This window comes from Mobula hypostoma, chromosome 13 (genome assembly GCF_963921235.1).
Source record: "Mobula hypostoma chromosome 13, sMobHyp1.1, whole genome shotgun sequence".
NCBI classification, from domain to species: Eukaryota; Metazoa; Chordata; class Chondrichthyes; order Myliobatiformes; family Myliobatidae; genus Mobula; species Mobula hypostoma.
The window spans coordinates 97,306,857-97,333,310 of record NC_086109.1 but is presented as its reverse complement, the minus strand read 5'-3'; the positions used below and the strand labels follow the sequence as shown (position 1 = coordinate 97,333,310).

Below are 26,454 nucleotides of genomic sequence, written 5' to 3'. Positions count from 1 at the left end.
CCCCCACCAGCTCCCCTCCCTCCCTTCCTCCTAGGTTTGCAGTTATCTCGACATTTTACATCATAGGTTGAATCCTGCCACTGTAAGATATTTGTATGTGCTCCCCTGACCACGTGGGTTTCCTCCAGGTACAGTACTCCACATTCTCCGCTCCGTAATTTCTTACTTTTAAACTTTTTAACTTAGTTATTTGTTGTATTTTTTTTCACACGGTAACACGTTGAAGCTGCACCCTCTGTAACATGCTGGTGGAGAGAGTTTTACCTTTTTTTAAGCGCTGGAATTAGTTACATTCGGTTTTAACCAAATTTCCCCCTGGGATCAATAAAGTATGACTATGACTATTCTTCCCACATTCCAAAGATTTATGGGTTAGTAGGTTAATTGATTACAGGGTGGGTTACTGTGCTGTATCTCTAAATAAATAAATACTGACCATTTCAGTTGTATCTTATGTTTTAAATTTTAGAGAGGAACAGACTCAGATTTGTTATCACTAACATATGACATGAAATGTGATGTTTTGCAGCAGCAGTACAATGGAAGGACATAAAAATCTGTAAATTACAGAAATAAGTGCAGTAAAGGAATAATGAGATAGTGTTCATGGTCCATCTGGCCAGGGGGAAGAAGTTGTTTCTGAATCATTGAGTGTGGGTCTTCAGGCTTTTTATAACCACTTCCCCGATGGTAATGAGAAGAGGGCATCCACAGATGGTGAGGGTCCTTCACAATGGATGCCTCGCATCAGTGCATTATCAGTTCCTTCATCTTGCTGATGCTGCGTGCGGGGTTGTTATTGCAAAGCCACTCAGCCAGCTGATCTATCTCACTCCTAGAAGCCTCCTTGTCAATATCTGAGTTTCTGCAAACGGCAGTGCTGTCATCTGTGAATTTATAGATATTTGAGTTTGCTTTGCCAAATAGTCATGAGTGTAGAGGGTGTAAACAGGGGGCTAAGCACACATTCTCGAGGTGTCTGTGTTGATCAGTGCATAGGAGATGTTATTACTGATCTGCACTGACTGTGGCCAGATAAGGAAGTCGAGGGTCCAGTTACAGAGAGAAGTACAGAGGCCCAGGTTTTGAAGCTTGGTTATTAATACTGAGTGAATAATGGCATTGAATGTCAAGTTGTAATCAATAAACAGCCTGAAGTATGTCTTGCGGATCACTTGGTGTAGCAAATGAGAGCGGAGAGCCAGTGAGATTGTGTCTGCTGTAGACCTGTTGTGACAGGAAGCTCACGTCCTTGCTGGGGCAGGAGTTAACTGTATTCATAACCAACCTCTCGAAGGACTTAAGAGTGCTTCCGGGCAATGGCCACTGAGGCCACTCACCCTGCTCTTCTTGACTCCACATGGTTGCTGCCCTTTTGAAGTCTAGGTTGAGATTGTCCAATCTCCTTTCACACAATTCCACCAGCCGAGGGAGCTGTCATACTAGAATATAGGAGTAGGAGTCGGCCACCCCTTTTTGTTTTGTTACAGAGATCAAAACTGCGTATAGATTCACTATGACTATATAATTGCCCCTGGAGTTAAATCCTCTTGCAATGAAGACCATCAAGCTAATAGCCCTCTAAACTGGTTGCTGCAACTGCACGCTTGCTTTCAGTGGCTTTGTTGTACAAGGACAGTAGACCCTAATGGTTATAGACTGAAGTTTATAACCATTAAACCATTTAATTAATGTTTTCCCTTTTGAGCTTTTTCTGCTGTTGGGTTCACATATGTCAGGGGTAAGTTTTTTACGCAGAGAGTGGTGAGCATGTGGAATGGGCTGCCGGCGGCGGTGGTGGTGGAGGTGGAAACGATAGGGTTGGGAAATGAATATTCAAGGTATACGTCCTATCGAAAGGACAGACAGGTGGGCAGAGGGGGTGGAGTGGCTCTGTTGGTAAGGAATGAAATTCAGTCCCTTGTGAGGAGTGACATAGAATCAGGAGATGTAGAGTCAGTATGGATAGAACTGAGAAATTGTAAGGGCAAAAAGACTCTAATGGCAGTTATCTACAGGCCCCCAAACAGTAGCCTGGATATAGGGTGCAAGTTGAATCAAGAGTTAAAATTGGCATGTCGCAAAGGTAATGCTACAGTTGTTATGGGGGATTTCAATATGCAGGTAGACTGGGAAAACCAGGTTGGTACTGGACCCCAAGAAAGGGAGTTTGTGGCGTGCCTCCGAGATGGATTCTTAGAGCAGCTTGTACTAAAGCCTACCAGGGAGAAGGCAATTCTGGATTTAGTGTTCTGTAATGAACCGGATTTGATAAGGGAACTCGAGATAAAGGAGCCTTTAGGAGGTAGTGGCCATAATATGACTAGTTTTAATCTACAATTTGAGAGGGAGAAGAGAAAATCGGAAATGTCAGTATTACAGTTGAACAAAGGGGACTATGGACCCATGAGGGAGGAGCTGTCCAAAGTTGACTGGAAAGATACCCTAGCAGGGATGACAGTGGAACAACAATGGCAGGTATTTCTGGGAATAATACAGAAGGTGCAGGATCAGTTCATTCCAAAGAGGAAGAAAGATTCTAAGGGGAGTAAGGGGCGACCGTGGCTGACAAGGGAAGTCAAGGACAGTATAAAAATAAAAGAGAAGTATAACATAGCAAAGATGAGTGGGAAACCAGAGGATTGGGAAACTTTTAAAGAGCAACAGAAGATAACTAAAAAGGCAATACGGGGAGAAAAGATGAGGTACAAAGATAAGCTAGCCAAGAATATAAAGGAGGATAGTAAAAGCTTCTTTAGGTATGTGAAGAGGAAAAAATTAGTTAAGACCAAAGTTGGGCCCTTGAAGACAGAAACGGGTGAATTTATTATGGGGAACAAGGAAATGGCAGACGAGTTGAACAGGTACTTTGGATCTGTCTTCACTAGGGAAAACACAAACAATCTCCCAGATGTAATAGTGGCCAGAGGACCTAGGGTAATGGAGGAACTGAAGGAGATTCACATTAGGCAGAAAATGGTGTTGGATAGACTGATGGGACTGAAGGCTGATAAATCCCCAGGGCCTGATGGTCTGCACCCCAGGGTAATTAAGTAGGTGGCTCTAGAAATCATGGACGCATTGGTAATTATTTTCCAATGTTCTGTAGATTCAGGATCAGTTCCAGTGGATTGGAGGATAGCTGATGTTATCCCACTTTTTAAGAAAGGAGGGAGAGAGAAAACAGGGAATTATAGACCAGTTAGCCTGACATTAGTGGTGGGGAAGATGCTGGAGTCAATTATAAAGGATGAAATAGCGGCACATTTGGATAGCAGTAACAGGATCGGAACGAGTCAATGTTGATTTACAAAGGGGAAATTATGCTTGACTAATCTTCTGCAATTTTTTGAGGATGTAACTATGAAAATGGACAAGGGAGGGCCAGTGGATGTAGTGTACCTGGACTTTCAGAAAGCAGCAGGCCAGGCAGTATCTGTAGGAATAGGTACAGTCGACGTTTCGGGCCTAGACCCTTCGTCAGGACTAACTGAAAGAAGAGATAGTAAGAGAAATGAGAGGGGGAGGGGGAGATCCAAAATGATAGGAGAAGACAGGAAGGGGAGGGATGGAGCTAAGAGCTGGAAAGTTGATTGGCAAAAGGGATATGAGAGGATCATGGGACGGGAGGCCTAGGGAGAACGAAAGGGGGAGGGGGAAGCCCAGAGGATGGGCAAGGAGTATAGTGAGAGGGACAGAGGGAGAAAAAGGAGAGAGAAAAAATATATATATATAACGGATGGGGTATGAAGGGGAGGTGGGACATTGACTTCTGTAACTTTTGTTAATGCCCCACCTCCCCTTCATACCCCACCCGTTATTCTTTCTCCCACATCTTTATTCCTTCTGCCAAAGTGCATGACCACACACTTCCGTACATTATATATCATCTGCCACTTCTTCACCCATTCACCTTGTCTGTCTTAAGTGCTCTTGCAGTCACCCTACTTCCTCAACACGATCTGTCTTTCCACCTATCGTCTGCATACTTGGCCACAAAGCGATCAATCCTTTTATCCAAATCATTGACATAAAACATGGGGGGAAAAAAGCAGTCCCAAGCACCCCTGCAGTACCCCACCAGTCACCAGCAGCCAACCAGATAAGGCCCTCTTTATTCCAACTCTTTGCTTTCCACCAGTTAGCCAATCTTCTATCCATTCTAGTACCTTTCCCATAATACTATATTTTGTTAGGCAGTCTCATTTGTGGCACCTTGTCAGAGGCCTTCTGAAAATCCAAATAAACAACATCCACTGACTCATGTTTATCTATTCTGCCTGTTATTTCCTCAAAGAATTCCTGCTCTACTTTTTCAATCTCCCTCCCATATGATGATTCATCACCACCTATAATTCAGCCTACAACAACGGCGTCATCAACAAACTTGAAAATGGCATTGGAACTGTGCTTGGTCACACAGTCATAAGTGTAAAACGAATAGAGCAGGGGGCTAAGCACACAGCCTTGTGGTGAGCCTGTGTTGATGAAGATTGTGTGGGAGATGTTGTTGCCAATCTGAACTGACTGGGGTCTGCAAGTGAGGAAATTGAGGATCCAATTACACAAGGAGGTTGTGAGGCCGAGGTCTTGAAGCCTATTGATTAGAGTTTTGAGGGGATGATGGCATTGAATGCTGAGTTGCAGTCGATAAAGTACATCTTGATGTATGCATCTTTGCTGTCCAGATGCACTAAGGTTGAGTGAAGAACCAATGAAATTGCAACTGCTTTAGGCCTGTTGCACTGACAGGCAAATTGGAACATATCCTAGTCACTTCTTGGGAGGAGTTGATATGTTTCATCATCAACCTCTCAAACACTTCATCACTGTGGATATAAGTGCTAATGGACGTAGTCATTGCGGTGGGTTACCATGTTCTTCTTGGAAATCAGTATAATTAAAGCCTGGTTGAAACAGCTGGGTACCTCAGACTGCCAAAGTGAGAGGTTAAAGATCTCAGTAAACATTCCTGTCAATTGATCAGCACAGGTCTTCAGTACTTGGCCAAGTACCCCACCTGGTCCAGTTGCTTTTCATGGATTTACCTGTATGAAGGCTGCTCACACGTCGGCTTCAGACTGAAATCACAGGATCATCATGGGAGTTTGTGATTGTTCTTCCATGTTTTTACAGTCTAAGTGAGCATAGGAGGTATTGAGCACATCTGGAAGCAAAGCCCTGTTGTCATCAATGTTGCATGATTTTACTTTATAAGAGATGATAGCATTCAAACCCAGCCACAGCTGTTGAGCATCTTTGTTGATTCAAGTTTAGTCTGGATTTGCCACTTTGCATGTGAGATGGCTTTCTGGAGGTTATACCTTGATCTCTTATAACTTCCTTGGTCACCTGACTTAAATGACTCTGATCTGACCCTCAGCAGATTGAAGATCTCATGGTTCAACCAGGGCTTCTGGTTGGGGAAGACTGAATGACTTTGTGAGGATATACTCATCTACTTATAAAGTCTGACAATTATGTATTCATTCAGATCCACAGATGAGAGCTTGAACACAGCCCAGTCCACTGACTGGAAGGAATCTGGTAGCCACTCCTCTGCCTCCCACAACCACCTCTTTGTTGTCATAGTCTCTTCAGCCTTACTCTTTAGCCACTGCCTGTATGCAGGTATGGGAAGGACAACCAAGTGATCAGATTTACTGAAATGCAGTCTGGACATGGAATGGTACGCATTTCTTATCAAATATATTGGGGTCTCTGGTGCTGCAGGTTATGTGCTGATGGTCATTGGGTAGGAATTTCTTCAAATAAGCCTGGATGAAGTCCCCAGCTCTGATTTGAAAAGTGTGGTGATGGACTGTTATTATTTGGAGACAGTATCGTGCAATACCTCAAGCACTCCTACTTCTCACTTTAAACCTATGTTCAAAGGTTCTTATCTTTGAACCCTCCCCGTTGGAAAAAGATTTATATTATTTGTTCAATAAATTCTGCAGATGCTGGAAATCCAAAGCAGCACACGTACAATGCTGAAGAAACTCAGCTGGTTAGGTAGCGTCCATGCAAATAAATCAACAGTCGAAGACGTTTCGTACCGAAAACTTTCCTAAGGAATGGAAAAGGGGGGAGACGCCAGAATGTTTATATTATTGCTCAGACTCCTACGTCGCAGTGATAAGAAGCCCACCCGGTGCAATGTCTCCTGAGAATGGTAATAGCCATATTGTTGACTGGCGACTGACCGGATGTTCCTGCCGGAAGGGGGGGCCGCGCAGGCGCACTGGGGGAATTCTGCGGCCGCGGAACCAGAGCGGAGCGGAAGCGCCAGAGTGCGGGGGCCGGACAGTGCAGCCCCACCGTGTCGGTACCTGAGTGTCTGTGGGCAGTGGCAGCGACAGCGGCCGGCCCTCAGCCTCGGTACTGTGCCTGTCCACTGGGCTTGGGTTCCGAGAGGTTCGTACCTGGATTCCGGGCGCGGGGCCTTGTGTCCGGGCCGTCTCTGCTCCCCGTACCCTGATTCTGCGACTTCTTCCCCCTCGACCTGCCCTCCCCATCCCCCAGATTTTGATGCCTAACTCCCCTCGGAAATCTGGCGTCGGGCAGCTGCTGAACACAGGCCCAAGGCCTGCCTTACTGCTCATTGGCAGCAGAAGTGCCGAGTCTGCCCCGGCGGAGCTTTCACAAGGTTGGATATGTCAGATAGGTTTAAATAAAAGTTCTGGTTTCCTCCTGTTACTATAATAAGTTTGATGCCAGTGTATGAGACTGTACAATCTGTTCTGTACCTGGAATAAGTAAGTAAGGAACATGGGATTGAAAGGATTAAATTGAGGGAATGCTTAAACCGAAGTCATGGGTTCCGTGTTTCCTACAAAAACAGGCTGTCTGATATTGGACAAGTTTGTGGAAAAAGTCATGATCAGTTAATTGTTTACTGTTTGCTCTCCTTTAAATGACTGCAAGTACTATCAAATCATTTGAGGCATGCTACCCTGCTTCTCGGTTATGCTCTTTTCCCCCCACATCAGGGATTCCCAAGCTTTTCTATGCCATAGACCCCCTACCCATAATCGAAGGGGCTGCGGACTCCAGGTTGGGAACCCCTGTCCTACCTACACATTGATGAGTGTATTTTCTTTCTTTTTTCTTTTTAAATCTTTTTATTGAGTAAGTATACAAAAAAGGTAAGCCATATAAACATTAATACAATGTTAAAGTATAATAAAATTCCAAAAGATAACAATACCAAAAAGAAAATACTACAAACAATGTAATTTAAGCATAAGAAACCAAGATAACATAATAGTATACTAGATTTTATATATATCAATGGAAAAAAAAGAAAAAAAAAACCCCAAAAAAAAACCCACCGTGCAACTAACTAAAAGCAAAGCAAAGCAATGGGCTAACTTGAAACCAAACAGAGTTAAACTTAAAATCACGTCCTCAATCCCGACCTCCATTAAAACAGTGAAGAAAAAACAAGAAGGGTAAATATTACATTAAATGAAAATATCGAATAAAAGGTCCCCAAATCTGTTCAAATTTAAATGAAGAATCATAAAGGTTACTTCTAATTTTCTCCAGATTCAAACATAAAATCGTCTGAGAAAACCAAAAAAAGGTAGTTGGAGCATTAAGCTCTTTCCAATGTTGTAAAATACATCTTTTCGCCATTAAAGTAAGAAATGCAATCATTCTACGGGCTGAAGGGGAAAGATTACTAGAAATTTTAGGTAGTCCAAAGATAGCAGTAATAGGGTGAGGAGAGATATCTATATTTAATACCTTAGAAATAATATTGAAAATATCTCTCCAAAAAGTTTCCAAAGTAGGGCAAGACCAAAACATATGAGTTAAAGAGGCTATCTGCCCCGAACATCTATCACAGAAAGGATTAATATGCGAGTAAAAACGCGCTAACTTATCTTTGGACATATGTGCTCTATGAACCACTTTAAATTGAATTAGGGAATGTTTAGCACAAATAGAGGAAGTATTAACTAATTGTAAAATCTGCCCCCAATCATCCACAGAAATGGTAAGCCCCAATTCCTGTTCCCAATCTACCCTAATCTTATCAAATGGAGCTTTCCTAAGTTTCATAATAATATTATAAATCATAGCCGATGCACCTTTCTGACATGGATTAAGGTTAATTATCGAATCTAAAATATATATAGGAGGAAGCATTGGAAAGGAAGAAAGTATAGTACTTAGGAAATTTCTAACTTGTAAATATCTAAAAAAATGTATTCTTGATAAGTTATATTTATTAGATAATTGTTCAAAAGACATAAGGGAACCATCTAAAAATAAATCCAAAAACCGTAAAATACCCTTAGTCTTCCAAGTTTGAAAAGCGCGATCCGTAAAAGAGGGAGGAAAAAATATGTTACCTAAAATAGGAATCGCTAACCCGAATTGATTAAGATCAAAAAATTTTCTGAATTGAAACCAAATGCGCAAAGCATATTTAACTATCGGGTTAGAGACCTGCTTAAGGCGTTTCGAATCAAAAGGAAGAGAGGAACCTAAAATAGAACCAAGTGTATAACCCTGAACAGATTGTAATTCCAATGCTACCCATTTAGGAATAGATAGTATGTCCCGGTCAAGTAACCAAAATTTCATATGTCGAATATTAATAGCCCAATAATAAAATCTAAAGTTAGGTAATGCTAAACCTCCATCTCTCTTAGCTTTCTGTAAATGTATTTTACCCAGTCTCGGATTCTTATTCTGCCAAATAAATGAAGAAATTTTAGAGTCAACTTTATCAAAAAAAGATTTAGGAACGAAAATTGGTAATGCCTGAAACACATATAAAAATTTTGGCAAAAAAAACATCTTAACTGCATTAATACGACCAATCAAAGTTAAATATAAGGGAAACCATTTAGATGAAAGTTGAGTAATATGGTCTATTAATGGTAAAAAGTTAGTCTTAAATAAATCTTTATGTTTACAAGTAATTTTAATCCCAAGATATGAAAAGTAATTATTAATCAATTTAAATGGAAATTTATAATATAAGGGAAGATGTTTATTAATCGGAAAAAGTTCACTCTTACTAAGATTTAATTTATAACCTGAGAAAAGACCAAATTGTGCTAATAACTCTAAAACAGCAGGAATGGATCTCTCAGGATTAGAAATATATAAAAGTAAATCATCAGCATAGAGTGATAATTTATGGGACTTTAATCCCCGAGTTATCCCAGTAATATTTGAAGATTCTCGAATAGCAATTGCAAGAGGTTCTAATGCAATATCAAATAATAGGGGACTAAGAGGACAGCCTTGTCGAGTACCACGAAAGAGAGGAAAAAAAGGTGAGTTTAAGGAGTTAGTACGAACCGAGGCTACAGGGGAGTGATATAACAGTTTAATCCAGGATATAAATTTCAAGCTAAAATTAAACATTTCAAGCACCTTAAATAAATAAGGCCATTCTACTCTATCAAAAGCTTTCTCGGCATCTAAAGAAATAACACACTCAGGAACATTTTGTGAGGGAGTATAAACGATATTTAACAATGTACGAATATTATAAAAAGAGTAACGACCTTTAATAAAACCCGTTTGGTCTTCCGAAATAATAGAAGGAAGTACTTTTTCTAGTCTATTTGCTAATAACTTAGAAAAAACTTTAGAATCAACATTTAATAAAGATATTGGTCTATAAGATGCACATTGAGCAGGGTCTTTATCCTTCTTTAGTATTAAAGAAATTGATGCTCTATTAAAAGATTCCGGAAGTTTACCAAGTTTCAAAGAAGCCTCAAAAACCTTATAGAGCCAAGGAATCAATAAAGAAGCAAAACATTTATAAAATTCAACGGTAAACCCATCAGGGCCAGGAGCTTTCCCCAGATTCATAGAAAAAATAACATTCTTAATCTCATCCATTGTAATGGAAGTATCTAATAAAGAAGACATATCCTGTGAAATCTGAGGGAAGGAGTGTATTTTCAATAACCATGGCAGGGTTGTAATATCAGGATAATTGTCCTCTCTTAACCCAGGACACTGCACCTTTCAAATAATAGATGAAAAGATTGATTCTTTGTGGGAGATATTAAAGTTTTCAGTGCCCAACAGGGGAAATACTTTACAAGTAAGAATGAAACTGGAATTGTTATGCTGGTTTGTTCCAATCTGAATGACGTTGCACACATCTGCCTTTTGGCCAAATTTTACTTGTGGTTTAACGCAGTCCTGGAAATGTGGCTTTTGCTCATTGTGTGAGATATTTAAATATTTTAACATGCATTAAAAAAAATTATTTGACGTTGATTGCCTGTTTAAATTGTCAAAGGCATTAGCTCTTAAACTTCTAAAATATTTTCTTTCTGATTTTCTGCAGACAAAGAATGTACATAATCCAGCTGCTTTTGAAAGTAAATATCGAAAGGATCATTTCTGCTCCAAACAGCTGAGAATCAGAGGCTTTTCAAAATGCCTGCAGTTTCAAGTGATGTGAAGAAACTGTATCTGTCTACGTGTTTGGCTGATCTCAATAAGAAAGCAGAAGTGAAACTGGAAAAGAAAAGCACCAAAAAGTAAGCGCGCTTTAGCATTGCTGCTGTGAGGTAGAGGAAAACTAACTGAAGCTTCGACATCAACTTGATTTGTTAGATGGCTATGTACATAACTGGGAGCATTAGGATCGGGTTCCTACTGCTTTCAAAATGTGGTGGGGGCTGAATGAATGGGTTGCTTCAGTAATTGTCCCACAGGCTATATTTTAATTGAACCTCAAATTTTATGTGAATAATTTTACTGATTTTTTGTAATGAATTGGGCAGTATTTTACTGAAGAATTGTCTCAGTCTGAAACGCCGACTGTTTATTCATTGTAAGGAGGTGTACTCAGGATGTTAATAAGGCTCTGCAAGAATGCTTTGAGAGGTTAGACGGACTGGGATGTGTTAATATGAGCCACACAGGGAGGACATTAACAAAATGACTGATTGTATCCCAGATTGTATCAAACTCTGTGAGAACACCATCTTACCAACCAGGACTGTATGCTGCTTCCCCAGCAACAAGCCCTGGATCACCAGTGACTATTGAATATGAAAAATCAGGTCTGGAGATAGACAAGTTCTGAGGCGAGTACAGAGTGAACTGTGGGTAAAGCTGAAGGAGTGCAAAGAATCCTACAAGAGGAAGCTGGAGTACAGGCTCCGGCAGAGTAGCATAAGGGATGTATGGCTGGCCATGAAACAGATCACTGGCTTCAGGTTTATGGAAAAGAAGATCAGGGTGGCCTGGATACTGGAGTGCAGTGTTATGTGTTTCACTGGAACACATGGACGGCTTCCAGACCGTTCTGGCTGATCGGAAGTGCACTGAGAGCGGTAAGCGTAAAGGAGTTGGGTGCTTACTGTTCTGATTAACAACAGATGGTGCAATCTGGGTCATACTACGATCGAGGAACGTGTTTGTAGACCAGATATTGAACTTTTTACTGTTGGACTTCGGCCACATTCCACCGAGATGCAACACTGGGCGGCACGGGAGGTCGCTCCTGCCTGTGGCCATCGAACGTGCAGCTCCTCCCGTGGAGGGTCAGACGCCCTGAGCCAATAGACTGGTCTTGGACTTATTTTCCATCTGGCATAGATTGCATTTTGTTGTTTGATTGTTTGTGGTTTTTGTATTGCTATATTTATGCTCTATTCTCGGTTGGTGCGGCTGTAACGAAACCCAATTTCCCTCAGGATCAATAAAGTATATCTATCTATAGGGCTAATGAATTGAACTTGTTTTTCGACAGGTTCACCTCTTGCTGTCCCCCTCCTTACTTGCCCAAACCCCACACCCTCCCTGATCCTGAAGCCTTTTTCCCTTCACCCCTCCCTCCCCTCTAAATGCTTGTGTTCCAAATTCCCCCCAACTTTGGAGTCTCCTGCCTCCATGGGGATGACCACCCTCCCCCGCCTGACTGACTGCAGGTCAGGTTAAGAGACAGCTGGAGAGACTACATCAAGGCAAGGCTGTTGGACCGGATAAATACCAGATCAGCCCCACGGTACTGAAGGCCTGTGTGAGGCAGCTGTCTAGTATTTTGCAGCACCTTTACAATCTGAGTCTGAGTCAGGAAAAGATACCAGTGCTATGTAAGACTTCCTACTTGGCTCCTGTATCCAAGAACATCTGAACTTAATGACTACAGACCAGTTGCCCTCGCATCTCATGTGATGAAAGTGCTGGAGAGGCTGGTCCTGACTCGCCTTGGACTGCAGGTGAGATCTTCTTTGGACCCTCTACAGTTTGCCTGTGGGAGTGGATAATGGCATCATCTACCTGTTGCAAAGAGCTCACTCGCTCCTGGATGATGCTGGTGGCATTGTGAAAATCACATTTTTTGATTTCTCCAGCCACTGTTCCTGAGCGAGAAGCTGCAGAGGATAGGCATAGACAAATCCACTATCTCCTGGATTACTGACTACCTGACAGTCTGTACGGCAGGTTAGTTCTCTGTCTGTGATGGTAGTGAGTAGCACTGCGGCTCCACAAGGGACTGTCCTGTCCTGATCTGAGCTTGTCACTTGCAGAAGTTCTCTAATGACTGCGGTGGTTGGGTGTATCAGAGATGGGCAGGAGTCAGAGTACAGAGGACTGGTGGACGGGTTTGTGGAGTGGTTCAGGAGGAAGAGGACTATGATGAGTCTTGTAGACATTCTGGCAGAAGAAGTTGCAGAGGTGGAGGAGTACAAATACTTGGGTGTTCACCTCGATAACAGACGACTGGAAAACCAACACCAAGACTGTTTACAAGAAAGGGATGAGCAGACTCTATTTTCTAAGGAAGCTAAGGTCCTTGAATGTGTGCAGCAGGATGCTGGAGATTTTTTACCAGTCTGTTGTAGTGAGTGCAGTCGTCTTTGCAGCTTTATGTTGGGGGAGCAGCATCGGTGCTGGTGATGCAAAAAGACCAAATAAACTGATCAAAAAGGCTGGATCCGCCCCTGAACTCTTGAGTTAGTGGTGGAGAGGAGGTCACTAAACAAAACAAACAGTTATCCATTATGGACCATCTGATACATCCTGTCCACGACCTACTGAATAAGCAGCTGAGCACCATTTCCAACAGACTCATTCAGCCCCACTGTCACAAGGATCATTACAGAAAATCTTTCCTACAAAATGCAAAAAGCATGTACAACAGTTCATCTCTGTGTGACAGGAGAACACACATCATAGTACAATAGTCGCTGTTTTTATTACTTTGTACATTATTATTGCACGTTGGTAAATTATTGTGTATATTACTATTCAGTACTTTATAATTAGTTAAGTCTGCACACTGCTAAGTGTGTTTTTAAATATCACTGATGTAATGAAAGTATTTCCCACTCGGGATCAGTAAAGTACTTATTATTTCCAGCATTGAGTTCCTCCAGAATTGTGTGTGTGTTACTCTGAGCTGGACAATCCTAATTGTTCTTTAAGCAGAGAGGTTTACTTGTTATTTTAGAGGATATGCAATGGTCAGTCCTATTGTTGGGCTTGTAGTATGATAAGTAAGGATGATAGAATGGCCTTCTATGATGCATTGGTTTTGTGATGCCTTCCCTGAAAGAATGAAGTATGCAAGCTGGTGTTGTCAGATCATGGCCTGATTTAACTTTGTGTTGTATGTCCATCTTGCATGGGTTATTATAAGAGTGTAAGTGTAAACGCAAATGTTATCATCTCTTCTGTTATTCAACACTTCATCTCAAGTACCCTTACCAGGAGTCAAAGAGTGCACTTTTTTAAAGTGTGTCCCAAATGCACTGTTCTTGTTGAAACAAGGAATACAAGCTTTTGGAAGGAATTTAATAAGACTAAGACTGGCAGTGACCAAAGTCAGCTAACCAAAGTCAATCACAGGAGATATATGGAAGTATTGTTCAAGTTAAGACCTTAAGACATAGGAACAGAATTAGGCCATTTGGCTCATCGAGTCTACTCCACCATTCAATCATGGCTGATCTTTTTCTCCCTTCCATAACCATAGAAACTACAGCACAGAAACAGGCCTTTTGGCCCTTCTTGGCTGTGCCGAACCATTTTCTGCCTAGTCCCACTGACCTGCACACGGACCATATCCCTCCATACACCTCCCATCCATGTATCTGTCCAATTTATTCTTAAATGTTAAAAAAGAACCTGCATTTACCACCTCATCTGGCAGCTCATTCCATACTCCCACCACTCTCTGTGTGAAGAAGCCCCCCCTAATGTTCCCTTTAAACTTGTCCCCCCTCACCCTAAACCCATGTCCTCTGGTTTTTTTCTCCCCTTGCCTCAGTGGGAAAAGCCTGCTTGCATTCACTCTATCTATACCCATCATAATTTTATATACCTCTATCAAATCTCCCCTCATTCTTCTACGCTCCAGGGAATAAAGTCCTAACCTATTCAACCTTTCTCTGTAACTGAGTTTCTCAAGTCCTGGCAACATCCTTGTAAACCTTCTCTGCACTCTTTCAACCTTATTTATATCCTTCCTGTAATTTGGTGACCAAAACTGAACACAATACTCCAGATTCGGCCTCACCAATGCCTTATACAACCTCATCATAACATTCCCGCTCTTATACTCAATACTTTGATTAATAAAGGCCGATGTACCAAAAGCTCGCTTTACGACCCTATCCACCTGTGACGCCACTTTTAGGGAATTTTGTATCTGTATTCCCATATCCCTCTGTTCTACTGCGCTCCTCAGTGCCTTACCATTAACCCTGTATGTTCTACCTTGGTTTGTCCTTCCAACGTGCAATACCTCACACTTGTCTGTATTAAACTCCATCTGCCACTTTTCAGCCCATTTTTCCAGCTGGTCCAAGTCCCTCTGCAGGCTCTGAAAACCTTCCTCACTGTCTACTACACCTCCAATCTTTGTATCATCAGCAAATTTGCTGATCCAATTTACCACATTATCATCCAGATCATTGATATAGATGACAAATAACAATGGACCCAGCACTGATCCCTGTGGCATACCATTAGTCACAGGCCTCCACTCAGAGAAACAATTCTCTACCACCACTCTTTGGCTTCTTCCATTGAGCCAATGTCTAATCCATTTACCACCTCTCCATGTATACCTAGCGACTGAATTTTCCTAACTAACCTCCCATGCGGGACCTTGTCAAAGGCCTTACTGAAATCCATGTAGACAATATCCACTGCCTTCCCTTCATCCACTTTCCTGGTAACCTCCTCGAAAAACTCCAATAGATTGGTCAAACATGACCTACCACGCAAAAAGCCATGTTGACTCTCCCTAATAAGTCCCTGTCTATCCAAATGCTTGTAGATTCTGTCTCTTAGTACTCCCTCCAATAACTTACCTACTACCGACGTTAAACTCACCGGCCTATAATTTCCCGGATTACTTTTCGATCCTTTTTTAAACAACGGAACAACATGAGCCACTCTCCAATCCTCCGGCACCTCACCCGTAGACAGCGACATTTTAAATATTTCAGCCAGGGCCCCTGCAATTTCAACACTAGTCTCCTTCAAGGTCCGAGGGAACACTCTGTCAGGTCCCGGGGATTTATCCACTTTAATTTTCCTCAAGACAGCAAGCACCTCCTCCTTTTCAATCTGTACAGTTTCCATGATCTCACTACTTGATTCCCTCAATTCCATAGATTTCATGCCAGTTTCCTTAGTAAATACAGACGCAAAAAACCTATTTAAGGTCTCCCCCATTTCCTTTGGTTCCGCACATAGCCGACCACTCTGATCTTCAAGAGGACCAATTTTATCTCTTACAATCCTTTTGCTCTTAATATACCTGTAAAAGCTCTTTGGATTATCCTTCACTTTGACTGCCAAAGCAACCTCATGTCTTTTAGCCCTCCTGATTACTTTCTTAAGTATTTCCTTGCACTTCTTATACTCCTCAAGCACCTGATTTACTCCCTGTTTCCAATACATTTCATACAACTCCCTCTTCTTCTTTATCAGAGTTGCAATATCCCTTGAGAACCAAGGTTCCTTATTCCTATTCAATTTGCCTTTAATCCTGCCATGAACATACAAACTCTGCACTCTCAAAATTTCCCCTTTGAAGGCTCCCACCTACCAATCACATCTTTGCCAGAGAGCAACCTGTCCCAATCCACGCTTTTTAGATCCTTTCTCATTTCTTCAAATTTGGCCTTCTTCCAGTTCAGAACCTCAACCCTAGGACCAGATCTATCCTTGTCCATGATCAAATTGAAACTAATGACGTTATGATCACTGGAACCAAAGTGCTGCCCTACACAGACTTCTATCACTTGTCCTAACTCGTTTCCTAACAGGAGATCCAATATTGCATCCCCTCTAGTTGATAGCTCTATATATTGATTGAGAAAACTTTCCTGAACACATTTTACAAACTCTAAACCATCTGGACCCCTAACAGTATGGGAGTCCCAATCAATGTATGGAAAATTAAAATCCCCTACCACCACAACTTTATGTTTCCTGCAGTTGCCTGCTATCTCTCTGCAGATTTGCTCTTCCAAGTCTCATTGACTATTGGGTGGTCTGTAATACAATCCCACTAATGTGGCCATACCTTTCCTGTTTCTCAGCTCCACCCATAAGGACTCAGTAGACAAGCCCTCTAATCTGTCCTGCCTGAGCACTGCTGTAATATTTTCCCTAACAAGCAATGCTACTCCCCCACCTTTCATTCCTCTGCCTTGATCACACCTGAAACATCGGAACCCTGGAATATTAAGCTGCCAGTCCTGTCCCTCCTGTAGCCAAGTTTCACTAATTGCTATAACGTCATATTTCCACATGTCAATCCACACCCTCAACTCATCCGCCTTCCCCGCAATACTCCTAGCATTGAAATATATACACCTGAGAAGATTTTTACCACCACTTATAACCTTTCTATCAGCTGATTTGCTTGAACTTTTAACATCATTTATTTTCACCCCAGCCACACTGTCAGCTGTGGCACTCTGGTTCCCATCCCCCTGCAAATCTAGTTTAAAGCCTCCCCAATAGCACTAACAAACCTCCCTGAAAGGATATTGGTCCCCCTGTAGTTCAAGTGTAACCCGTCTCTCTTGTACAGGTCCCACCTGCCCTAGAAGAGGTCCCAATGATCCTGAAATCTGAAACCCTGCCCCCTACAGCCACTTGTTCATCCTCCAGAGCATCCTATTCCTACCCTCACTGGCACCTAGCACAGGTAGCAATCCTGAGATTACCACCTTTGAGGTCCTGCTTTTCAATTTCCTACCAAGCTCTCTATACTCACTCTCCAGGACCTCCTCACTCTTCCTTGCTATGTCATTGGTACCGATGTGCACCACAACATTTGGCTGGTCACCCTCCCACTTTAGAATGTCATGCAATCGATCAGAGACATCCTTGACCCTGGCACCCGGGAGGCAACAAACCATCCTGGATTCTCTGTCACGACCACAGAACCTCCTATCTGCACCTTTAACTATCGAATCCCCTATCACTACCGCTCTCCTCTTTTTCCACCCTCCCTTCTTAAAGAGTGAAGTGACATTTGCAATTTTCCTGTCCTCTGGTACATTGCCAGAGTCCAATAGTTTTTGAAAGATCATTACTAATGTTTCCACAATTTCTACCACTACCTCTTTCAGAACCCTAGGGTGCAGTTCATCTGGTCTGGGTGACTTGTGTCCCCTTGCGTCACACAGCTATTTGAGCACCACCTCCCCTGTAATAGTAACTGCACTCACTTCTCTTCCCTCACACACCTCAACATCTGGCACACTGCTCGTGTCTTCCATAGTGAAGACAGATGCAAAATATTTAGTTAATCTGCCATCTCCTTGTCCCCCATTATTATTTCTCTGGCCTCATTTTCTAGCGGTTCTGTATCCACTCTCATCTCTCTTATTTTTTTACATACTCAGAAAACCTTGTACTATCCCCTTCAATATTGTTTTGCTAGCTTGCTTTTATATTTCATCTTTTCCTGCCTAATGACTCTTTTAGTTGCTCTCTGTAGGTTTTTAAAAGCTTCCCAATCCTCTATCTTCCTGCTTTGCTGTCATACCTGCCAGCATCTTCCAATTTACTTTGACAGACTCCTCTCTCATAGAAACATAGAAAACCTACAGCACAATACAGGCCCTTTGGCCCACAAAGTTGTGCTGAACATGTCCCTACCTTAGAAATTACTAGGGTTACCCATAGCTCTCTATTTTTCTAAGCTCCATGTACCTGTCCAAAAGTCTCTTAAAAGACCCTATCGTATCCGCCTCTACCACCATTGCCGGCGGCCCATATCACTGTAATTCGAGGTACTGCTACATCAGACTTTACTTTCTCCCTATCAAGTTTCAAGTTAATGGAGCTCATTTACCCCATTATTCCTGCTGGTAGCTGTTGGCATTCAGTTTGTAAAAATCACTTGTTTGATTTTTACAGAGAGATTGTGCAAGCTGTGTATAGTCAGTTACCCAACATCAGAATCAAAACTGTTACTGTCTAGCTGCAAATCATCTATGTTCCTGTCATGGATGGCTGAGAAAATCAAGTTCAAAATCAAAGCAAAATCTTTATTTATAAACAGTATTGGGCTGAATCTTTTCAGTACACTATAGTGTATTAGACAGTTTCCGTTATTCAAGTAAAAATATTGCGTCAACAACAAGTAGAGAAGGAAGAAGTGTTTAGATTATTCATTCACGTCCTACAGACTGCAAAAATATTGCCTTTCTAAATCACCATTCCTTTGTTTTCCAGCATTGTTGTGAGTGCCTGTAAAATTTTCAAGGCTGCAGAAGAAAGCAGGTTGGACAGAGACGAAGAAAGAGCCTATGTTCTTTACATGAAGTACCTAGCTGTATATGATCTAATTCGGAAGAGGAATGATTTTAAACATCAGCAGGTACCTGGCTGTTCTGTTTGTGCAATACTGTTCAGCTATATTGGCAATATTCAGAGGATGTTTGCCACTCATGGGATGTCTCAAAATGTTTTATTGAAGTGCACTCAGCATTTGGAAAATCTGACAGTTAATTTCTGCTTAGAACACTCCTCTATAAAAATAAACTGTTGTTTAGAGGATAAATATCAGTCATGACATTAGAGGGATTTCCTCAGCTGCCTTCAACATTGTGCAATCTGGTCTTTTTGAGTACTGAGATTCCACAGCATTCCCTAGATCAACATGTTATCCAGAAAGCACCACCTTTGGCATTAAAGTACTAGAGCTAAGCCAAGCTAACAATTCATATAACCATGTAACAATTACAGCACGGAAACAGGCCATCTCGGCCCTTCTAGTCCGTGCCGAACTCTTACTCTCACCTAGTCCCTCCGAACTGCACTCAGCCCATAACCCTCCATTCCTTTCCTGTCCATATATCTATCCAATTTAACTTTAAATGACAACATCGAACCTGCCTCAACCACTTCTGCTAGAAGCTCATTCCACACAGCTACCACTCTCTGAGTAAAGAAGTTCCCCCTCATGTTACCCCTAAACTTTTGCCTTTTAACTCTCAACTCATGTCCTCTTGTTTGAATCTCCCCCACTCTAAGTGGAAAAAGCCTATCCACGTCAACTCTATCTATCCCCCTCATAATTTTAAATACTTCTATCAAGTCCCTCCTCAGCCTTCTACGCTCCAAAGAATGAAGACCCAACTTGTTCAACCTTTCTCTGTAACTTAGGAGATGAAACCCAGGCAACATTCTAGTAAATCTTCACTGTACTCTCTCAATTTTGTTGACATCTTTCCTATAATTTGGTGACCAGAACTGTACACAATACTTCAATTTTGGCCTTACCAATGCCTTGTAGAATTTCAGCATTACATCCCAACTCCTATACTCAATGCTCTGATTTATAAAGGCCAGCATACCAAAAGCTTTCTTCGCCACCCTATCCACATGAGATTCCACCTTCAGGGAACTATGCACCATTATTTTAGATCACTCTGTTCTACTGCATTCTTCAATGCCCTACCATTTACCATGTATGTCCTATTTTGATTAGTCCTACCAAAATGTAGCACCTCACATTTATCAGCATTAAACTCCATCTACCATCTTTCAGCCCACTCTTCTAACTGGCATAAATCTCTCTGCAAGCTTTGAAAACCTACTTCATTATCCACAACTCCACCTATCTTAGTACTTACTATCTGCGTACTTACTAATCCAATTTACCACCCCATCATCCAGATCATTAATATATATGACAAACAACATTGGACCCAGTACAGATCCTTGAGGCACACCACTAGTCACCGGCCTCCAATCTGACAAACACTTATCCACCACTACTCTCTGGCGTCTCCCATCCAGCTGCTGCTGAATCCATTTTACTACTTCAATATTAATACCTAATAATTGAACCTTCCTAACTAACCTTCCGTGTGGAACCTTGTCAAAGGCCTTACTGAAGTCCATATAGACAACATTCACCGCTTTCCCTTGTCAACTTTAGAACATAGAATAGTACAGCACAGTACAGGCCCTTCGGCCCACAATGTTGTGCCGACCCTCAAACCCTGCCTCCCACATAAGCCCCCACCTTAAATTCCTCCATATACCTGTCTAGTAGTCTCTTAAACTTCACTAGTGTATCTGCCTCCACCACTGACTCAGGCAGTGCATTCCACGCACCAACCACTCTCTGAGTAAAAAACCTTCCTCTAATATCCCCCTTGAACTTCCCACCCCTTACCTTAAAGCCATGACCTCTTGTATTGAGCAGTGGTGCCCTGGGGAAGAGGCGCTGGCTATCCACTCTATCTATTCCTCTTATTATCTTGTACACCTCTATCATGTCTCCTCTCATCCTCCTTCTCTCCAAAGAATAAAGCCCTAGCTCCCTTAATCTCTGATCATAATGCATACTCTCTAAACCAGACAGCATCCTGGTAAATCTCCTCTGTACCCTTTCCAATGCTTCCACATCCTTCCTATAGTGAGGCGACCAGAACTGGACACAGTACTCCAAGTGTGGCCTAACCAGAGTTTTATAGAGCTGCATCATTACATCGTGACTCTTAAACTCTATCCCTTGACTTATGAAAGCCAACACCCCATAAGCTTTCTTAACTACCCTATCCACCTGTGAGGCAACTTTCAGGGATCTGTGGACATGTACCCCCAGATCCCTCTGCTCCTCCACACTACCAAGTATCCTGCCATTTACTTTGTACTCTGTCTTGGAGTTTGTCCTTCCAAAGTGTACCACCTCACACCTCTCCGGGTTGAACTCCATCTGCCACTTCTCAGCCCACTTCTGCATCCTATCAATGTCTCTCTGCAACCTTTGACAATCCTCTACACTATCTACAACACCACCAACCTTTGTGTCGTCTGCAAACTTACCAAACCACCCTTCTACCCCCACATCCAGATCGTTAATAAAAATCACGAAAAGTAGAGGTCCCAGAACAGATCCTTGTGGGACACCACTAGTCACAATCCTCCAATCTGAATGTACTCCCTCCACCACCACCCTCTGCCTTCTGCAGGCAAGCCAATTCTGAATCCACCTGGCCAAACTTTCCTGGATCCTATGCCTTCTGACTTTCTGAATAAGCCTACCGTGTGGAACCTTGTCAAATGCCTTACTAAAATCCGTATAGATCACATCCACTGCACTACCCTCATCGATATGCCTGGTCACCTCCTCAAAGAACTCTATCAGGCTTGTTAGACATGATCTGCCCTTCACAAAGCCATGCTGACTGTCCCTGATCAGACCATGATTCACTAAATGCCCAGAGATCCTATCTCTAAGAATTTTTTTCCAACAGCTTTCCCACCACAGACTTGAGACTCACTGGTCTATAATTACCCGGACTATCCCTACTACCTTTTTTGAACAAGGGGACAACATTCACCTCCCTCCAATCCTCCGGTACCATTCCTGTGGACAATGAGGACATAAAGATCCTAGCCAGAGGCTCAGCAATCATGAAGATCCTAGCCAGAGGCTCATCAAACTTGCCTAGTAACCTCTTCAAAAATTCAATAAGATTTGTCAAACATGACTTTCCACGCACAAATCCATGTTGACTGTTCCTAATCAGACCCTGTCTATCTAGATAATTATATATACCATCTCTAAGAATACTTTCCATCAATTTACCCACCACTGACGTCAAACTCACAAGGCTGATAATTGCCAGGTTTACTCTTAGAACTCTTTTTAGACAATGGAGCAACATGAGCAATACACCAATCCTCCAGCTCCATCCTCACTTCTAATGACATTTGAAATATTTCTGTCAGAACCCCTGCTATTTCCACACTAACTTCCCTCAAGGTCCTAGGACTCAGAGACTTGTCCACTTTTATACTCCTTATAAGCACCAGTACTTCCTCTTCTTTAATCATCATAGTTTCCATAACTACCCTACTTGTTTCCCTTAACTTACACAATTCAATATCCTTCTCCTTAGTGAATACTGAAGAACAGAAATTGTTCAGAATCTCCCCCATCTCTTTTGGCTCCGCACATAGCTGTCCACTCTGATTCTCTAAGGGACCAATTTTATCCCTCACTATCCTTTTGCTATTAATATAACTGTAGAAATCCTTTGGATTTATTTTCACCTTACTTGCCAAAGCAACCTCATTATCTTCTTTTAGCTTTTCTAATTCCTCCTTAAGATTCTTTTTACATTCTATATATTCCTCGAGCACCTCATTTACTCCAAGCTGCCTATATTTATTGTAGATCTCTCTCTTTTTCTGAACCAGGTTTCCAATATCTGTTGAAAACCATGGCTCTCTCAAACTCTTAACCTTTCCTTCCCACCTAACAGGAACAGAAAGATTCTGTACCCTCAAAATTTCACCTTTGAATGACCTCCATTTCTCTATTACATCCTTCCCATAAAACAAATTGTCCTAATCCACTCCTAAATCCTTTCACATCCATTTTTTTCTTTGATTTCATTTGTTTCCATTTTTCCTTCATTTTCCTTCTCTTAAATGAAAAATTCCATTTTATTTTCTTTTATAGATTTGTAGCCTCACGTGGAAAGGATACTCTCTATAGTGGGGAATTCTTGGCACAGCCTCAGAATGCAAGGACATCCCTTTAGGACAGAGATGAGGAATTTCTTTAGTCAGAGAATGATGAATCTATGGAATTCATTGCCACAGACGGCTATGGAGGATAAGTCATTAGGTATATTTAAAGCAGAGGTTGATAGGTTTTTTATTAGTCAGGGCGTCAAAAGGTTCTCAGAGAGAGGAGGAGAATAGAGTTCAAAGGGCAGTAAATCAGCCACGATGGAATAGCAGAACAGATTCGATGGACCAAATGGCCTAATTCTTAACTTAAGGTTACTTATAGTTAACTCACTGAATTCCTTGAACTGAGGTAGATGTCTTCATCAATTGGCTTCATTCCCAATCTTTATCAGGAAAAGATATCACTTCACATTCAGCCTGTGCTTGGTGCTAGTGCATACTGGGTTGTCTTTCATATAATGGAAGGAGCCTGTCTATTCTCTTTAGCTGCACAGGATTTTGTGATTTCTTTATAGAGATCATCAGAAGGCAAGAAATAGAAGCGGGTGTATGCCCCTCAAGCTAGCACCATAATTCAGTAAGATTTTACTGTGATACTCATATCACTTGCCACAAGGAGTTACTGGTGGGACTCAGTCAGTCAAGCAGTATCTGTGGAGTTGATGTCTTCAGCAGACGCCCTGTACCAGAACAGTGCTCCCATATCCTTTAATATCCTAAAAGCAATTAGCCTCCATTTTGAACATGGTCAATGACTAGTCCTCAGCACCCCTCTAGGGTAAAGAATTCCAAAGATCCCTCAATATTTGAGTGAAGGAATTTCTTCTCACTTCAGTTTTAAACAGACTACCCCTTGTTCTGAATCTGCCCCCTAATTCTAGACTCATAGATCTAGACTGAACTGTTTACATATTTTTCAACACAAGCATTAGCACTCATCTGCACTGATTATTGGAGACTGCTCCTTTGAGTATTTTTATTTTAATCGATACTGAGACCTTTTGTTCCACTGCTGATTTTTGTTCTAAAGGTAACTTGGTGACCTGATGCAACACTTGATGAAAGGAGAAGGAAAACTGATTTGTTTTAACACAATAAGTTTAGGCATTTATTCTTCAAGTTTGAAATTCTTATCCTTGTTTTTTGATATTTCTGTTTCTTGATTTTAGAAATATTTCCATTTGTTTCTATTTCTTGCCTTCTGTTGATTTCTATAGACAAAACGCTGTGCAAATAAAGAGAATAGACAGGCTCCTTCCAATATCTGAAAGGCAACTGAGTACACACCAGCACCCAAGCACCGGCTCAAAGTGAAGTGATATCTTCTCTCACCTGTTCCCCCACTGCCATTTCATGGTTATTAATTGCACAATAAAGAATAAAAGAATAAGTTAGTTTAAAATATTCCAAATTTTATCCAGAATACCGCATGTCTGAGCCTCACAGGGTGGGAATCATGGCAGTAACTATTGTGTTTGTGTAACGTGAGGCAAATGTCGGGAGCTGTCTCAAAATAACGTTGTGTGCAGAACTTTCTGGAGTTGCGGTTTTCCAGCATCAAAGGAGTGAAGCAGAAATCAAATGTCTTGTTGCTCACATCCTCATTAAGTTTGAACTGCTTGCTGATGAAGAGCTAATTAGTTCAGTGCATGGATTTTCATCAGGTGTGTACACCATTTTCAGTGAAAGTTAATACTAAACGTGAACAAGTTTAATCAGACCTGTAACAGAAGTGTTTTACACAACAAAGGATAAACTACGGAGTAGCAGACCTTTCTGTAGTTTCTTGGTATTAACTACTTTTACAACTCTTTATCAAAGGTCTTTGCCATCTGACCTGGTTTGTCCCAATGCAAGATCACATTGGGAGTGTGATTAGCCTTTCACCTGCAGATTCTGATAGGCTTGTGGGTATTTAATTGTCTCAGTTTTTTGTCCTGGCCTGCGTGTGGTCGTTCTTGCTGAAGATGTTAGAGTGCTGAGCTACAGAGAAAGTAAACCAGCATTTTGTTGTTCTTTCAGGACTACTATACTTCTTTACTTGGCCCTACAAGCTTCAGGAAGGCCATAGAAGAGGCAGAAAGACTTTCTGAAAGCCTGAAGTTAAGGTCTGTTGTGGCTTTGATCAGCTTAATCATATACAATAATGAGGATGTCGGAAATGACAAGAGTGCTTTATTTGTCTCAATGAGCCTGGCAATGCAGCTTTTAACCTACTGCCAGTCAGTTTATATTGGTGTTTGTATTTTTTCACAGCCATTGACTACATTGCTTGTTCCAAACCCCCTTTTGGTGTAAATTTCAGTTTGCATTTCTTTCTCCATTGTTAACCTTTGGTTTTGTTTCTTTTTTATTTTTCTTTATTACACTTGTCAGTTTATATCCTCTGTCATATCGCCATAAGCTGTAGTACTAATATCTGCGTGTTTTATTCCCAAAATCTAAATGATGACTGTATCTCCCAGCAGGAATTCAGTTGGAATATACTGTTCACTGTTACTCATCCATAGTCATTTTCCACCTTGGACCTGCGGAGGCCTACGCAGCAGGCCAGCTTGTTCCTGGAGTTCTCAAGTATTAAGCTGCACAGTCCTAATGTTTCCATCTATCAGGTGTTGCATTGGACAAGGGCTCAATAGCATCACATACGACACCTCCCTGCGTAGAGAAACAGCAGTGAGTGTACGCTCTGTGGCTACTTTACTAGGCACAGCAGTAAAACCCGGTGTGGTCTTACACTGCTGTAACCCATCCACTTCAAGGTTCAACATGATATGCATTCAGAGATGCGTTCTGCAAACTGTTGTTGTAATGTGTATTTAGTTGAGTTACTGTCAGCTTGATCCAGTCTGGCCATTCTCATGTGACCTCATTAACAAGGTATCTTCACCCACAGAGGGGTCGCTCACTGTATGTTTTTGGTGTTTTGAATCATTCTTTGTAAACTCTAGGGACTGTTGTGTGTGAAAATCCCAGGAAAATCAGCAGTTTCTGAGATACTCTAACCACCCTGTCTGGCACCAACAATCATTCCATGGCCAAAGTCACTTAATCACATTTCTTCCCCATTCTGAACAACTAAACCTCTTGACAGTGTCTGCATGCTTTTCTACATTGAGTGTCTGCCACATGATTAGTTGATTAAATATTTGCATTAACAAGTAGATGTACGTAATGAAGAGGCCACTTGGTGTATGTTGCTTGGTTAATTGTCTTTAAAAGTAATTCCGCAATGTATTTTACCTGTTAGATACGAGGAAGCTGAAGTACGTAAGAAGCTTGAAGAGAATGATAGATTGCAAGAAGAGAAAAGCAAAGAGCAAGAAGGAGCAAAAAGCAAGGGACAGGATAACAGCTGGACAGCTGCAGACAAGGGTCCTTCAGGCCAGGTTAGCATGAAGAAAGGAAACCTAAAGGTTTGAAACAACCCAAATAGAAATGAACTTATTACAAAGATCTTTAAAGGATAATGATAAATAG

General features: G+C 41.6%; 1 protein-coding gene across 6 annotated transcripts in view; it reads left to right on the top strand.

The window, feature by feature from the left end:
* usp8 (ubiquitin specific peptidase 8) overlaps positions 1-26,454 on the top strand; it is a 67,766-nt gene that overhangs the window by 901 nt on the left and 40,411 nt on the right. For 3 of the 6 annotated variants that reach the window (XM_063066298.1, XM_063066297.1, XM_063066296.1), the window contains exons 2-5: positions 10,334-10,529; positions 18,712-18,856; positions 24,997-25,082; positions 26,225-26,363. In XM_063066298.1, coding sequence (XP_062922368.1) covers positions 10,426-10,529; positions 18,712-18,856; positions 24,997-25,082; positions 26,225-26,363 — 474 coding nt within the window. In that variant the 5' untranslated portion in view covers positions 10,334-10,425. Of the gene's footprint in view, positions 1-6,233; positions 6,650-10,333; positions 10,530-18,711; positions 18,857-24,996; positions 25,083-26,224; positions 26,364-26,454 lie in introns of those variants that run through there. The other 3 variants (XM_063066299.1, XM_063066295.1, XM_063066294.1) reach the window with 3 other exon arrangements.